The sequence below is a fragment of the Trichosurus vulpecula genome, chromosome 3 (genome assembly GCF_011100635.1).
Source record: "Trichosurus vulpecula isolate mTriVul1 chromosome 3, mTriVul1.pri, whole genome shotgun sequence".
NCBI classification, from domain to species: Eukaryota; Metazoa; Chordata; class Mammalia; order Diprotodontia; family Phalangeridae; genus Trichosurus; species Trichosurus vulpecula.
In genome coordinates, this window is record NC_050575.1 from 202,072,283 (window position 1) to 202,089,522 (window position 17,240).

The 17,240-nt window shown below is 41.9% G+C and overlaps 1 protein-coding gene across 6 annotated transcripts in view; it reads left to right on the plus strand.

The window, feature by feature from the left end:
• The first annotated feature begins 2,574 nt into the window (after positions 1-2,574).
• Positions 2,575-17,240, plus strand: part of ZMYND8 (zinc finger MYND-type containing 8) — a 112,539-nt gene continuing 97,873 nt past the window's right edge. For 5 of the 6 annotated variants that reach the window (XM_036749410.1, XM_036749414.1, XM_036749411.1 and 2 more), the window contains exons 1-2: positions 2,575-2,647; positions 12,170-12,240. In XM_036749410.1, the coding sequence (XP_036605305.1) occupies positions 2,634-2,647; positions 12,170-12,240 (85 nt within the window). In that variant the 5' untranslated portion in view covers positions 2,575-2,633. Of the gene's footprint in view, positions 2,648-3,695; positions 3,748-12,169; positions 12,241-17,240 lie in introns of those variants that run through there. The other variant, XM_036749413.1, reaches the window with a different exon arrangement.

Here is a 17,240-nt window from a genome sequence, read left to right on the forward strand (position 1 = left end):
AATATCTGCCCTGCTGACTTTGCCGAGCCCCCTACCAAATTCTGTTAGTCTTTTTCCTTCCCCGTGCAGGAACCCCATGTCTGTGTCTTGGTATTTTGGTGTTATATTGAGCAGTGGGGCTTAGGAATCCAATCCCTCTCAGCCTATCCATTTGTAAATTTGTAACTTGGGGGTGGAGGGCAATGCTGTGCCACTATTGGCATTGACCTTTGTATTCTGAAAAAGACAAGGCCATCCCTTGGTTTCAGAGAGCAAGGCCCAATTCCTATAATCTAGTGTGTGTTTTAATTTTGCCCCTGTGATTAAACCTGTCCCTTCAAGTCCACGGACATGAATTTATACATCCTCAGTGCATGATTGAGGAAGGGGATCCGTTGCCCGTGTGGCAGGCAGAGAGGACTAGCTATCATCTTTCCATTTTCTTTGTGGAAGAATCAGAAACAAGGAAACCCACATCTCAGAGCTTGAAGAGAGACTTTTATTACCCCATGATTTCAGCCTCCTGGCATATGGTAGAACTGCCTCTGGAGCTCTGGTTTAGCCTCAGAAGAATCATGTTTGCTTAGCTTCTCTTGTTTCAGGTTGCCACTTAAATCTTATGTAAGTAGTTTCTTGACTTAACAGCAACAACAACAACAAAAACCTTTCTGGACATTTTAAGATTCTCCTTCTGGAACCTGACACTTCCTTCTTGGGGTGGCCCAGGCTAGGAAATTGCAGAGGAGGTTTGGGGAGAAAACATAGGGAAAGATTTTATAATGCTTTTGGAATCTCTGAGATTATGAGATGCCTTTGGGAAAGTGGTCAATATCTTCCTGGGAGTAAGCCCCCCAAAGGTGAGGGGAGACTAGGATTTTAGGAAAGTGAACTGTAAGGAACTCTATTTTAAAGAAGAGGATCCTGACAAGAGAAATGACTTGGCCAAGCTTACTCAGGGCCAGAGGGGTAAAGATGGGGTTCCAACCCAGGTTTCCCAATTCCCAGTCCAGAAAATGCTCTTTCCCCTACCGGCTATCCAGGTGGGGCAACGAATTTAAATAACTGCCCCACCTGCCTCAGGGGAGAAAAAGGCCAGTTGTGATGATTCTGTTTAAACACACACACACACACACACACACACACACACACACACAGAGTGTCACACTCTCTCTCACACACACACACACACACACACACACACACACACACACACACACAGAGTCACACTCTCTCACACACACTCTCTCTCTCTCTCTTTCTAAAAAGCTCATTGTTCTGCTCTGGTTTGGGTTAGCCAGCGGGTTGAATTCTCCGTGTTCAGTGTAAAGAACCAGCTGCCGTCCCTCACAATCCTAAGGAAAGCCCAGTGTTGTGCTGGCCTCTTTTCCCTTAGCTAATTTTTTACATCTTCCTCTATTCTCATTCAGATGGCTTCCCCAGCTCCAGGCTGCGGTGCCCCAGCCGCTGGAGGTTTTCGGCTAGCTCCCTGTGAAATGATGCAGCTCTGCAGCGAGTATTTTTCCACAGCTTCTGAAATCCACACAGTTGTCCTCTTCTGGGCCTACTTTTTTTCCAATGGGATTGAATGTGAGGGGGTTAATAGGCAGGAAGCTGTAGCCAGAGCAGGCTGAGACGGAAGTCAGGATTTTTGTTTAACTGACAGGTTTAGCAGGCCTCAGGGGTGGGGGGAGGGGAGAAGAAGTTGGTGAATTCAGGCATCTGGTGTGAGAGCCACAAACCTAGCTATTCCTCACTGCATTAACAAAGAGGGGGTAGACCCCTGGGCACTCAGGCCCAGCAAACTGTACCTCCTTGCTATCTGAAATGTGTACTTTCCCTCCGTGTTGTTGAGATGGCTTGTAAATCCCTAACCACATGACCATTTTAACCACTTGGCTCTGTGGGCCAGCTCTCCCACTCTGTGGGGGTTCCTGCTGGAGGGCTCCCCAGCATCAGGCTGAGGGAGGTGGTGTTGTATTAATACAAATACAGAGTATTTGTATTACTGACAAGTAATGGTTATAGGGAATGCCCCTTTTGTGTGGTGCCAGGTCTGTCTCTTTTCTGTAGCTCTTCTGGAGCATGCCTCCTGGGATTTCTCCCCTTTCTCCCCCATTCCCTGAAGTTTCTCCTGACTCAGAGGGCAGGCTTCAGTAAGTCTGTTAGCTGCAGAAACTGCTGGGAGTTTTCCTCCCTGAAAGAAGAGCTGCTTGTGTCTGTCTGGGAGCTAGGAAGGCTTCAAGGCTCTCAGAACACCTCTCAGAAGCAGTGCTAATCCCAGCTCCCCGAACCCAGGATTTGGGCAGGCTGACGGAGGGCTCTTTCCTCTGCTCAAAAATCTAATCAGGGTGTGGAGGAAGTTCATTCGGGGGCTGCTTTCCCAAGTTTCCCTTGCTGAAAAAGGCCTAGCTTAGCCTGTCTTTTTCTATGCACAGGATGGCTCCTGCTCACCAGGGCTGCACAAAGATAATCGCTCAGGAAGTGTTTCAGCCAATCCCCTGAAGCTTTACATTCAGATTTACCGCAGGAGCCAATCCAGGATTAGCTTTTATTAGGAAGACAGATCATCAAGCTGAAGTGCCAAACCCTTTCTGTGTGAGTTCTAGTGCCTGTCCTCCATGTTTTATAAGTATTGACATAACACTGTGTTAACAATGCATCCACAGAGGTAAGCCTTACTTTTTACCATTTTTTTTTCTCTGAGACATATGAATTGTGGGTTAACAGTTTGATTCTCTGGGATTTGTCGAGCAAAACTCACCCCACAGCACTTTATTAAGTTGCAACTGTTTAAATGTGCTTTCTTGGGTCACATGGTCAGTAGCCATTAGCCATATCTTTATTTTTCAAACTGGCCAAACCTTGGCATACCTACTCTTTCACCAGGGGATGGGGCTTCTTTAGAGTGTCTCCAGGTCCTGGTATTCCAAAGAAGCTTTCTCTCTCTGAGCAGTGTGGCTGTACTATTGTCTCTGGCTCACATGCCTGCTAGGGGAGAAAATGGAAGGTAAGGGAGCAGATGCATTTAACTGCCCTACAGGGAGCCTAGGAAGGCAGACAGCAGACCAGGCAAGTTTACCTTTCCAAACTGGGTAAGGAACAGCTAAACTCACTTCTGTCTAGGAGAATCTGGGCTTGGGGAGAAACCTTGCCATCAGCAGAAAGGGCTAATGACAGATTTTAACAATTGGGCCTAGGTGTTTGGTGTGCTTTATCCTTTCTGTAATACAGTGCATCTTAACTTGAAATGGGTTATCAAATGTTTCCTTCCTTACAGTCCAACAGTGTGTGCTCCTTCTGAAGAGCAGCCTGGAGACAAAATGTTTTTAAAAAGTCTTCCTTCTGGTCTTTGGAGAGTTTTCTAAGGGGGTAGGGGTAGGAGGTGGGAATAGACAACAACAGCATGCAATAATAAAGTAATGAATCTGAAGGAATGACTTATTAAAAAAAATCCTTAGCATTCTTCTCTTGCATGATTAAGTGGAATAATGTATCTTTTTATCTTTGCTTCTCTTCTCTCCCCCCCTCCCCCCTACACTGTATCCTCCTCAGCCCTCTGCTGTGGAGGGCAGAGGAAGAAAATCATGTGTGGCTCATGACAGACAGCATTACATGTTGTTGAGTATGTATGTATGTGTGTGTGTGTCTGTGTGTTTTTAATACTACGTAACTCTTTCAAAAATTTCCTTTTTGATCAATTCCCAAATCTGCCAGCCTGGTTCTATCTTCTTAACTGGAAAAATGAGACGGTTGCTTGCACCCTGGTTGGTAAGTAAGCAGTGCCCTGGGATGTGGACATTTTTAATAGTTTTCAAAACATTTTTTGATTTTAACAGGGGGGTAGTTGGTGCAGCAGGTGAGGAGGGCACTGTTGGGGGCTAGGCACAAATGAAGAGCATTGAACAGTATCTGTTTTTAAGTGACTTATGCATGTAAACTGTGTTAGTTTGAGTACACTGTTGGGTTTTTTTTTTTTTTTTGATAACCTGCTGCTAAGATTGAAGCTTATACTTCCTGTTTACCCCCGGCCAGCAAAAAAAAAAATGTTCAACTTACTGTGTTACTAGACCTTTAATTGGTGTGGATGGAGGTTAGAGCTGACTCTTCTTGCTTATGAGATGTAATGAAAGTTTTAGTCCTCAGCAGTGTCTTCCTCTGAAACATTGGAAAGGGGCTTATGTTGTTCCTTATGTTTTAAGATGTTATATGCAGTGTGAAATGCCATCCAGGACAAAACCTCCTTTACTTCAGGAACTGACCTTGAACAGATTATGTACTTTTATTCCAACTTGGACCTACACATCTGTATGTATGCATGTTTCTTCCCAGTTGTTGGGTTTTTTTTTTTTTTGCCACATTTTTCTTATGCTAATGGGGTACTTAGGAGTTGCAAGGGAAAAACAGATTGCTTAATGTGTCTCTCTCCAGAATTTCTCTAGGAAGTTCCTTCTGTAAATTTCTAGTCTGGAGATCCATCCAGTATGACTTTGCAAATGCCTGTTTTGTAATCAGTTATTGTTTCATGCCAACTTAATGAATAAAAGAATCCCCTTTTTTTGTAGTTTCCTGCAACCCACACCTTTAGCTCCAACTGAAAAGCTCATTTAATGAGGAGAAATGTACCAGATTGTAAGTTGATAAAAGAATGTTCAAACACAGACCAGCATCTTAAGAAAGTTAAGGGCACAGAGTGCTATGCTCTTGAATGATTTTTGCAGTGCATAAAGTCATAGCAAGTACATCACAGAAGTAAGTTCAGACAATTAACTGCTTTCTTTGTTCTTACCTAATTGCTCTAAATGCAAATGATATCTTAAGGCACATCACCTTCCTTAGATCCTATGTGCAGCTGTATGCCTCTATGGCGACCAGCAGCTGGATTTTGAGAACTGAACATTAACTAACATTCTGTATGTTTCCTGTAAGAAAGCTAGGGCAAGGGAGATGTAATCGAAAAGCTTGCATTAAAATGGCTCCCACAGGTTTTGTTAAAGGAAGGATCTGTTTCAAATATCCAGCCTCAGACTCGCTGCTGACTGAAGTCTCTACAGCCTCGAACAAGCTGTCCTTGTCCTTCGAACTGAGACCACAGCATCGTGAGTCTGCTGAAGTTTCCTATTTTTAATTACTTATATATAATTCTTTTATAGTTTACAAAAAAAAATAAATGTCTGCATTGCAGCAAGATGTCTGAGACTAGGTAGGGACAGCAGTGCTGTCTCCCAGAGCAGCCCAATCAGGATTCTCCAAGCAGCCTTTGCACCAATCGTTGCTAAGGGTAGGTTAAAGATTGACAATTGCAGTGGCTAGACTGAGAGGCCCTTCTGGAAATTTCTACCATCTTTGTTCCATCTAAGTAAAGTAACTAAGCCAAGCTGAAGAATTTCATATATTTTTGTGTGCTTTGTCAAGGTATGATGTCCTATCTATTGTCCTGTTGATAGAATGAGAATGAGAAGCAGCAGTAGGAGAGTGTGTCACGTACGGGACAGGCTGCCCTGCTCTGTAAGAAACAAACTCAGGCAAACTGGCTTTTATTTCTTCTCTCCCAGACTTTAAAAGAGTGATTTCCTGCAGCTGAAAGATGAGGTGTGGAGATCATTGTAGGAAAAAAAAAAAAGTAACTGGTTTTATTAGGCTACACAGAAAATAGCCAATGTTCTGGTGGAACCAGAAGTTAATTGTACATAATCACTCTGTAAACTTTCTACCAAAGGGTTATTCCAATTGCCCAGGTGGAATATGAGTAACCAGTTGGTGCCAAGTCCACTCACTTTTATAATTAGCTTCCTAAAGATTTGGGTAGAAAGATAGAGACAAAGGGCCTCCTGGATTATAAATTAGGGATGAACACAATAGCTTTGTTGTTTGAAATGAAACAAAACATCTCCCTTTCATAAGTAGAGGAGACACTGGTTCAGAGCTTAACTAAATAGGGCTGGGGGGAAGTGAGTCACTTCTTAAAAGTGATGACAGTCACACAGAAACCCAGGAGGAAAAGGTAGGTTTATCATAGAAACCACTTCAAATGTGTGATCTCTTTGTTTTCTTTCTCTTTTTCTGTGGCAAAGGATCTTCTGGCATCAGAGTATTGGACCTTCCTTATGCTTCTATTGACATTGAGAAAGGCATATTCCCAGGGAGCCTTTACCTTTCCACTAGGGAGATTTAGTATTAAAAAAAAGACTCCTCTACTAGTGTTTTCTTTCTTTCCTTCTTCCTTCCTTCCTTCATTCCTTCCTTCCTTCCTTCCTTACTAACTTCCTTCTTCTTTCTCTCTTTCTCTTCTTTCTTTCTCTCTTAATTTCTTTCTCTTTTTTCTCTTTCTTCCTTTTTCTCTTCCTTTCTTCCTTCCTTCTTTCTGTCTCTCTTTCTTCCTTTCTTTCTTTCTTCCTTTCTCTCTTTCTTTCTTTCTTTCCCTGCTTCCTTCTTTCTCTCTCTCTCTCTTTTTTTTTTTTAAACAAGGCTTTGGCCTTTTGGCTTTCAGTTGCTCAGCCAGGCTGCAATTTTTCTTCCCTTTCAACCACCACTTCATTCCTGACTCCCCACCCCCATTTTCATTAATGGCCAACAAGCATGTAGTAGCCATGTGAGTGAGACCTACAGCTATGGCAGCAGGAAGGCAGGCAGTCCCCATGTAGGCTGCCCAACCCCTGCAATGCTAGGGATTCAGGCTCTGGGAAGTGCCCTCTTTCTTCCTTTAGAGCTAAGAGCAGTCACCCTGGAGCTCCAGCTAGCCACATAAAAGAATGTTGAGGTCATTCTCAACCCCTGATTCCTCCTGAAACAGTAAACTGTGCATTATCCACTCTTAGCCTATGAGTTTGGCCCCCAAACTGGGTTTAGAAACGTATTGTTAATTCTGAGTGAACTGTCGAAAATCTAATTTGTGAGTATGCTGGGCATGGACACGTCTATTACTATTTTTTCTTTTTAACGCAGGTTCAAATTGTGTCTCTTTAACATTAACTGTTGTATCACCAGTGGTTAATTAACTGTCAGTATTTTATCAGCAGCATTAAAACAGGCGTCATCCTTTTTGCATTCAAATTCCTGATATGTCCATACTTCCACAATACATAGCATACATATATTATAAATGTAGTATTTCTTTGTAGGCATGATTGGGTTCGGAACTTCTTGTGGGTTTCTGCAGAGGTTAAAGGCAATAAACAACCTGTTTATTTTGCCTGGGCCTCAGTTTAAGGACTCTCTTAGCTTGCATGGCTTTTCAGACCATGGACTGGACTTCAAACACTTCCATTTAACTATTCCTTTTGGCATGCTGAGCTATTTTCTAATGTACATTGTGGAGGGAATGAACCGTTTCAGTACACATTTAAAATTCTTGGCTATTTGCTGTTGTACTGATCTGCCTGATTTTCTTTTGCATACAGTTTTTGCCATGGAGTCTTGATATAATTACTAACCTTTTAACCCCTTAACTGGATTTATGCTTTTTCAGGGGCTCAGAACAAGAGGCTTCATCACCCAGCTGTGTGGTGAGGGGTCAGGCTTTCCTTAGTAACCTGTGACTTCACAAACTGCCTTGTCATTATTTGTCTGTTCTTAGCTAAATGCTTGGTTGTCAGGAGTCCTTTGGTCCTCTTTTCCCATTCCTGAGATTTAGAAGATGACTTGGAAAATAGTGTTGCTGTTTAAACGAGAGATAGAGTTATTGAATAAACTGCTACCATTTTAGCCACAGTGAGTGCAGGAATGAGGCATTGCAGGGCTGCCAGACGCCATTTTAAGAATCCTGCATGAGTAGCATAGCTACCGATGGGTATGAGGCTGTTAATAGGTGAGTGCTTATACAAAGCTGAAATTTATTCAGTCATGGCATGCTAACCTTTCCTCCTCACCCCCAACTTCAATTAATTGCAGATTTTGAGAATCATGGTTTATATGTACTGTTCACTCTTGTGATTAGAGGGAATGGAGGAAGGAATTATCTTGGGGAGAAGATAGACAAATTAGTATTTTTAATGAAAACAACAAGCAAAACAAAGATCTTTCAGAGGGCACAAATCTTGACCTTGAATTAGGGTGATTCTCATGGGGGAGGACCAAAATCTTGTGCTTGCTTGTTGATGTGACTTTCCAAATCTGTCAGATAGTTTTGGTTAAATGTCAAGGTGATAGGGGGCATTTTGGGAAATGAAATATCTGGGTATTGTGTGCATCTAGGCATTTTCTGCCCAAAGGGGTGGGGGGTGTTAGGGGTGGGAAACTTGCCTTATTCCTCAGATATGTGTTGAGAACATACTTGGGAATTATCATCTTGCATAGACTCCTCAGAATTATTAACAAGAAGGCTTAAAAGCAGACCTTAAGATGTGCAGCATTTCATCTGCAACTTATAAAAAAATCGCTCTTTGTAGCTTAAGCAGGTTAAGATGCAAATCTAGATGTGGTCATACTTATGCATTGGGTAAGGAATATTGTTATTGCAAGGACTGAATGCTTTTGGCTTTATTTGTCGGCATTGTTTTAAATTGTCTGAAATGTGACCGTTTCTGAGATGGATACACAAGCCAAGTCACGAATGTTAAGGTGGATCAGTGATGCCATTTCTGAGGGAGAAAAACTATTGAAAAGAAGTCAGATAAGTTCATAGTGAATTTTCCCTTTTAGACTGAAAAATGAGTGACTTCCCATCTTTCTTCACCTTTCCCTGCTACTGATTTCCATCCCCTTTTCCTTACCCATAAAACTAGATTAAAAAGTAATGTTAGCTTATTGAGCGGGGGTTGTTTGTTTCTTTGTTTTTATTTTTCAGTTTATTCTATCCAGGGAGCAGCAGCTCACTATTGGGGAAAGCTCCACCATGTTGTCAGTGGCTATTATGTGTGCAGTCCAGCTAATAGCAGGAGTGATAACAGCACCATTTCAGATGCCACTGGCTTTAAAAAAAAATACTGTTCATTTAGCCTGCTTTTCAAAGAATTGAACTGTTCTCAGTGTGGATGCACAAAGATGCAGGATGCATTGAAACAGGTTCTAGGGAATTCTTAAGAGAGATTCAGATACGATGCTCATAGTTATTCAGTGAAAGACCATAGTGCTTCAGCATGAAACCAAAATGAGAGCAGTGATGCAGAAAAAGGAAGCCTCTTAAGATGTGGCTATGCAGAATGACTAATTTTGTTTCCTAGTCATTATTAGTGTAAATCAGTTGTTTTCCTTAACTATAGTTGTCCTACCATTTCATTTATTTTGATGCAATATGTATGTATTTGCCATCTGAAACAATAATATGTTTTTCTCCGAGAAAGATGGTTTTCAGAATTATTGTACTTATCTTCTGCTAGAAGAAAGCTTGTGGTAATATTACTAATACTGGGATATGTAGAACAGCTTAACTTTTTTCCTCCCGCCCAGAATTGATTATTTTAAACTCTGCAGCAGATAGCAAATAGGTAACTAGGTTGCATTTTTAAACCTCTTACCAGCATTCTTTCTTAGGATATCCAGTTTTCTTGGGCTGAAACAAGCCAGATTATTGTTCTTTTGAGTTCATTCTCTGTAATCAATATACATTTGAACTTCTTTTTTTTTTTTTTTCTTGCCGCTGCTGAAATGGTTATGACTCTTGTTGGTGGAGTCGGTTCTTCTACTAGGGCATGTTTTGGTTAAATAATTCTCTCACAGTTCTAAAATTCAAAATATCTGATCAGTTTCAAGAAGTTTAATGTTTTGTATAGGATTTTCGTGGGAGAAATTCTAGGATTGTTAAGGAAAAGGCCAAAATTGTTCATTTTGTTTTGTTTTTGAAATTAACCATCCATCCACCCTGTGCTAGAAGCACTAGAAATTGGTTATATTTGATTTTCAGCCACCTCGAGCAAGAAAGCAAATCATCAGATTGCAAAGCCCATGTGTCAGGGGGTCAATGTAAATTCCAAGTGTAGGATATTTATTTCTTTGGTTCTCAGGACTCAAGGTAAAAAGTATTAATGTGAAAATCATCCTCAACCATCACTGTTATATTATGTTGAAGCTAGTATGCTTCATTCCATTGAAAACTATCTGGGAAAACATATCAATCATTTGTTTGTAAAAAGGGAGTTCATGAATTTTATAACTTGTAATTAAATCCTTTGAAGCACAGGTATGTACAAATGAAAAAATGATTGGGATGGTGAAATCTGAGTGGGACAAAGCTTTGTTACTGTAATACAGACTTGATTCAGAATGTCCTTCCTTTTTTCCCCAGCGTTTCTTTTTTCTGTCCACCATTCTAAAATCCTGAAGCTTAGATCTGTGGGGACCTCTTCCTAATTTCTCCATATCTTTTATCTATTATCTACATCGTCACTTCACTTTCCCACCTTCATCTTGTCCGATGCAATCTTCTGATGCCCATGTCTTGGAGGGAAGGAATATCTCCATACCTTTGTTGGCTATATTTATTCAGAGAATCCTAAGACTTGGAAGGGACCTTAGATTATAGAACCTTCAAGGTGGACAGGACTTCAGAACAAAGATAGAAGGCACCTTAAGGATAATTGAGTCTAATCCCTCCCCAAATTAGGAATTCCTTCCACAGCTGATTGGACTGGTAGGCCAACCTTTGCTTGTAGAGCTTCAGATAATAGAGAGTTCATCATTTCCCACGGCAGCCCATTCCTTTGTTGGGCAGCTCTGATTATTAAGAAGTTCCTCTTTATGTTGTTTCAGCCTTATATTCTTGTGTTATTTGAACCTTGGCCCCTTCCTTCTATATCCTATATAGTTCCAGTGTAGTTAGCTGCAAGACAGAAGGAATATCTTATTCCTGCCTTGTATCTCCTAGTTGGGGGATTGCCCTGGGTCTGATTCTCTTCAGAATGCAGTTTTTCAGTGTTGTCATTTTGAGGTATTAAATTTTTTTTTTAAACACTGAGTCAAAACCTGATGCATATGATCTTCAACTAAAAAGTATCAGAGGCTACCTTGAGTAACAGAAAGAGAACTAGAGACCTGGGTTCTATTCCTGGCTCTTCCTTTCACCAGCTGTGTGACCCTGGGCCTCATATTTTCACCTTTGTGCAATGAGGTGACTGAACTAGATGTTCTTTACTATGTCCTGTGTTCAGAGATCCTTTCCAACTCTGCCATTCCGCTGTGTTCTAAGGGCCCTTCCAGCCCTGATATTATAATTTTCTATTCAGTTTCAAAATGAATTCTGGGGATGAAAATGCTGGTCCTTAAATAATTTGCCCATATGCTCCTGTAAAAAAGAAATAAACATTTTGTGTAGTTTTACGGCTTGAAGTGGAAAAAGAAAAAAAAGTCACCTGCTTTCCTCATCAACCCTGAATAATTTGGGGAAGGAGAGAGGTGGAGTGGATTAGGGAGAGGAAAAGATGGGGAGGGGGAGGGGAAGGGGGAAAGAAAGGAGGGATAGTTTATTGCCGATTGCACCTGCTTGGTAGGGGGAGGATGGGACTGAAATCTGCCCAGGAGGAGGAACACTGCTTCTCCTCTCTCCTCCCCTCCCCCTTCCAAATAATTGTTCCTTATTCTTGTTTGGTGGTAGAGGATAATTGCTCACAGCTTGAAAGAATATTGATCACTACCTCCTAGTTTCACTGGACTGGGAGGTTCTATTCCTTACAACTACAGCTGGTTCTTTGAGTATTCTTAAGACAGGGCATTCATCTCTCATCGGTTACCTACATTTTCCCATCTTGTTAATTTATTATTATTTTTTCAGTTCCCTCCCTCCTAGGGATGTTGTTAGGTTTAGATAATTAATGTCTCAGAAGCACTTAGAGCTCCTTAAGGAAAGGCTCCATTAAATGCAAGTTTGCATTGATATGCTTTTATGCAAAACAATATTCAGGAATCTCTGCTTCTTGGCTCTTTATAGGACCAATGCAAACTGCTCTCCCCACGCTCCATTGTAACAATTGGAAACATGGTATCTTGTTGAGTAGTATTGGAAAGGCTTCACTGCAAAGTTACTTTGAGTATCTGTAGTGTAGTGTACCTGCCTCTCATACCAGTAGAATAATTTTGAAAAGCAAAACAAAGCCTCATAAATTTCTAGTCAAGCCTGATCATTAAAATCAAGTGAGTGTTTAACGGTGGGGTGTACTGTGTAAGATGTCTTAAGTCAAATTAGTTGGGCCCCTTCAGCCTTCTTTTTTTTGCTTTTGTTTTTTGGCATGTCTAAACATGAAAATGATTTGTTGTATTTCAGCTTGGCTGAAGAGGAGATAAAGGCAGAACAGGAGGTGGTAGAGGGCATGGATATCTCTACTCGATCAAAAGGTAAGTAAGAAATCCTGTGTCACCGAGGGCTTTGGGAATTTTGGGGTAGTTGCTCTTTAAGAGCAGGGGAGGATTTGGGATGGCATTTGTGGTTGAAAAGCACAGACTGTCCATGCTGTGGTTCCAGGATCAGTGAGATTTCAGATGTGGCTCTTGGGATGAACCTAATTTGCAGGGAAATAACTTCCTCTGATTTCTTTTTGCATGTTTTACTTAGGTGGCCTTTTCTGTTGCTCAGTGTCCGTCTATCTGTAGGTATTTTGTGGCGAATAGAGAGAGTACCGAGTGACTGAGAGGAGAACTGGCTTTATAAGTCCTGGCTGTGTTATCTGCTCCATGTATGACCTTGGGCGAAGTTATTTTGCCTTTCTTGGGTCTCAGTTTCCTCACCTGTAAAATGAGAGGGTTGGACTGGATAATCTTTAAGGCCTTCTCCTGCTCCAGATCTTTGATTCTGTGATCTTGTGAACTCTGACATCTGCTAGGTATTTGACCCTAGGCCAAGTCACTTTGTCTCTCAAATGAGTGTAACTATCCTGGTTGACTGGACTGTTAGGAGGAATGTGCTTTGAGGCTGGAGGCTTTGGAAACCTGAGTTTCTATTGTTATATCTCTTGACTATAGACCATCACCATTTTTACTTGTTGACCTTTGGGAATTAGAATATAAACAAAACTGGCAATGATGAGGCCAGAGGCACTTTTGCTGTTTTCACTTTCAAACCAGGGCTCTTTGGAATTGCAAAAGGAGGAGGAAGTTGGTATGCCACCTTAGAAAATGGTAGCTTCTATCTCAGCACAGAAAAGAAACTTAGTGTTTGTTGGCGGCTTGAGGCCAATTTTTGCGTCAAGGACAAATTTTAATAAAGCCTATAACTAGAACACTGTTCCCTTTCCAAATTTAGCGTTGACGCCAGAAAATTCACTATTGGGCAGGCCTTCTCTTTTTTACGTTTGGTGTTGGAAAACAGCAATCAAGAATTTATGGCCTTTATGACCTCAAACCGCTCTCCTCCCTCCTCCCCCCCAAGACATATCTGTTCCTTTCCTTTTAGTGAAGGGACTTAGAGATGGATTGTCACCCTGGCAGTCTTTCAGTAGTTTGGTTGATGATTGTTGTAAGTCCTTTCTTCTGGCTTAATTGTCCTGTGCTGAAAAAAGGGGATTTGTTCATTCAGTGATTCAATGGGTCTTTATGGCTAGGGAGCTTCTTTGCTAGGTATTTTGGGCAAAGACAAGAGAGGGTGATCTGCTGTCTTTAAGTGGTTTAGGAGAAGCACTTAATAAGCACCTACTAAGTGCCAGCTTTTGTGTTGGGTACTGGGAATACAAAGAATAAACTAATAATAACTAGCTTATATCAGTAATTTACAAATATCTCATTTTATTCCTACCACAACCTTGGCAAGTAGGTGCTTTTGTTATCACCGTTTTACAAATGAGGAAACTGAAGCAAGCATCAGCTAAAGTGACTTGCTCAGGGTCACATAGCTAATAAGTGTCTAAGGCTGGATTTGAATTCAGGTCTTTGGGATTCCAGGCCCAGCACTCTTGGCCTAGGTATTGCCACTGTTCTCAAGTAGTTGATGAATATCTCCAATGAGACCGTAAATTCCCTAAAGAATTGTGTGGAAGATTATTTTGGCCCTTGAGTAAAGGATGGCTTAGTGAGGGGGAGACACTGGAAATAGGGAGACCAATTAGGAGGCTCTTGTAATCATTTAGGAGAGAAGTGGGGTGGTGGCTAGGGAGGGGAAGCAGAGGTGAGAGATGTGGAGGAGGAATGGACAAGGCTGGGCAGCTGATTTTATGTGGAGGGCAAAGGGAGGGTCAGGGATGGCTTTGCCACAGAGAACCTGGGTACCTGGGAGGACGGTGGCATTCTTGTCAGATAAAGAAGATCAAGTCCCGAGATTTGGGAGGGTGAAGATAATGAGCTGTTTTGGACGAGGCTGAGCTAGAATTTCCAAAGGGATGATTTGTGATATCCAGGAGGGAGTCTCATGGTTTCATAGGTTTAGAACTAAAAGGGGCCTTAGAGTGTTGGCAAAGGATTAGATTTCAGGAGACAAGAAACAGAGAGAAGATGGGGAGATGGGCTAGGGGGGGCTGGAGGTGAGGAGAGGGAATGACTAGATACATGGAAATGAAAAGCTAAACAATTTCTTATGAGGCAGTATGTGACGAAGGGGCAATGGAGAGGAACGGATTTTAGGCACCATGAATTAAGAAAGAGGATGTCACGGTGCGTTGGGAAGGTTTAAGGGAAGACATGGAACTTAACCGGAACTTTGAAGGAAGCCTAAGATTCAGATAGGCAGGGATGGGCCAAGCCATTTCAGGTGGGATGAGAGGAGTGGTATAAATTGCTGAGGGAGGAGTACACATAGGTTTAAGTAAAGTAGTTTTGCTAGAGCCCAGGGTTTATTTACTTAGATAAATAGTGAGGGGAGATGGTTTGAACATAGTTGTAAAGACATGTCAAGTTGGAACTCTGGGAATCATTGAAGGTTTTTGAGCAGAGGAGAGAGGGACATGGTGAAAGAAGCATCTTTAAAATGTGTTGGTCAAGATGGAGTACTGGGAATTGGAGGAGGAGAAATTGGAGCAAGAAAGACTAGGTAAGAGGCTATTGTACAATTTTGGGCAAGATGGAATGGGAATCTGAACAAGACAAGAGAAAGGGACCAAGATGAAAAACCAGAATAATTAGGAAGGATGAGAGTGTGGCTTATTTCAAGGATCCTTAATTTACTATCATGGTATTCTCTTCGTGGATACTGATCACAACCCTTTTGTGACTCAGACAATTTTCATGAATAGTTGTCATCCAAAAATTCACCCACATAGAGATGAGTCTCTTTGAAATTAGCCAGGCTGGGCTGCTAAGATAGAGCTGATCACTGGGTCTAAATTCAAATCCTTTTCATTTTTGTACGATTGGCCAGATGTTCTACTCTGAGAGTGTTGCTAGTGTAGTGGAAAGAGTGCTGCTGGATTTGGAGTCAGAGAATTTAGGTTCAGACCTTGGCACCTCTGACGTCCTTATTTCCTGGGAGACGTGGAGCAAGTCATATAATTTTTTTGAGCTTCAACTTAATTGTCTGTAAAATAAGAGGATTGAATTAAATAACCTCTGGTCCCTTGCAACTCCAAATTCATCTTACAGTCTTTGGCTGTGATCCTAAGACCTCCCCACGATGAGGCAGCATCTGAGAAAGCCGTTAGTGGGGGAGGCTGGTGCTATAAAAGTGATAATGATGATTTCTCAACAAAAGGAGGCTAGTAGAGGTTCCATAACGGTGACTGAATTTTCCTTTTTCTTAAAAAGAGAGCCATACATTGTTGCTACTTAGGCATTGACTGCTCTTTTCCAAAGTGATGACATTCTGAGGACCTTCTAGAAGAGAGCAGCTCCTTCGAATCTTCTTCATTTGTTTGAGGCTAGGAGGCCATTTCTCCTTTCCCACCATTATGAATTACTCAAGTTTGACATACACTAGCTGTCTCTTCACTCTCCTACCCTGCCTGAAAGGTCCAAGAACCATGTGGTAAGGTTTTTTCCTTCCCATCCCCTGCTGTGCACTTTTTGCTGTGAATACCTACTCTCCTGCCTTTTTATGACCTTTCACTGAGGTTCTCACAGTCTTTGGAAGCTTCTGGTTAGGACTCATATAACAAAGGGATTCACCCCATTTACAGCAAGGAACACTGCCTTCTGGGACATTTGCCTTGTGGAATTGGCTCCAATCTAAGAGTTGGAGGAGGGCGAGGTGTGTGGGGCGAAGTTATTATCAGAACTCTGTGTTGTTTGCCTCATCCTGGCCTAGTGCCCTTTCTGACCAGAGACTCTCCTGGACTGTCAGAATTATAGAATCTGAGAGCTGGAATGGATCTTAGAACTTGTCAGGTCCAACCCCTTCATTTTACATGTGAGGAAACTGAGGACCAGACAGTTTAGGTGATTTACCCAAGGTCACGTTGGCAATAAGGGGCAGGGCTGGGACTTGAACCACTGTCTTCTGGACTACGAAGCCTCTCCACTGTGTCACTGTGCTAGCTCTATAGAGGCAAAGTCAGGAGCTAAGCCCAAGAGAGGGAAGGGGAAGGTACTTGTCTGCTATCACACATTGCTAATTCCTAGGTTAGGTAGATGGGAACCTGGCAATGGAATAAGATTTGATGATTGTATTGACTGTAGCTGTCTGTGGAAGTAGGAGCCTGATGTGTAAGTTCAGCTCTTAGCCAATTGCCATTTAAAGACCAACCATGGACTCCTGTCTTCTCCTGCCTTTCCCAAGATAGAAAGTTGGATGCTTTGTTATGGATTAGAACTGGAATCTCTTACATGTTTATATCAACTTATTTTGGAGGGAAATCTATTACTTAATGGTCTGGAAATTAATCTTCAGGATTGGTTGACGGCCATATTCATTATTGTTTTATAGAAGAACTTTAGGCTTTAGGATGCTGGGAGGAATTAGGAATTTGGTAAAGTCATAGTCTAATTTTCTTTACTTCGTCCCTTGCTCTCTCCATAATTTACTGTCTGTCAGACCTCAGGGTGTGGTTCCCTTTCCCCATCCGATGAGGTTAAAGAAAAATGATGATGGTAGGGAACCATAGATTTTTAGGGGTGCTCGAGACCCCAAACACTGACACACTGGGTCCTGCTGAAAGAATTCGACTCAAGCTTTCTTAGCCAAGGAAAAAGACAAATTTTATTAAGGATTCGCTATAAAAGGTTGCCTTAAGAAATCTTACCACTTGTGATGCTTGTTTTCACAAGTGGGCCAGATTCAGTCTGAGCTAGATTGAATCTGAGCACCTTCATGGAGGCAAGATGAAACTTACACACAGAAAGATTGTGGGAGGGATTGAGGGGTGGTCCTGGGGTGACTAGAGGAGGGGTTTAGGAACAGACTTGAGGAGGAGTACAAGGAGGAGCTTGATGGCACTGGGATGAGGTCAGACTGCAGGAACCAAGAGAATGGGATTAAG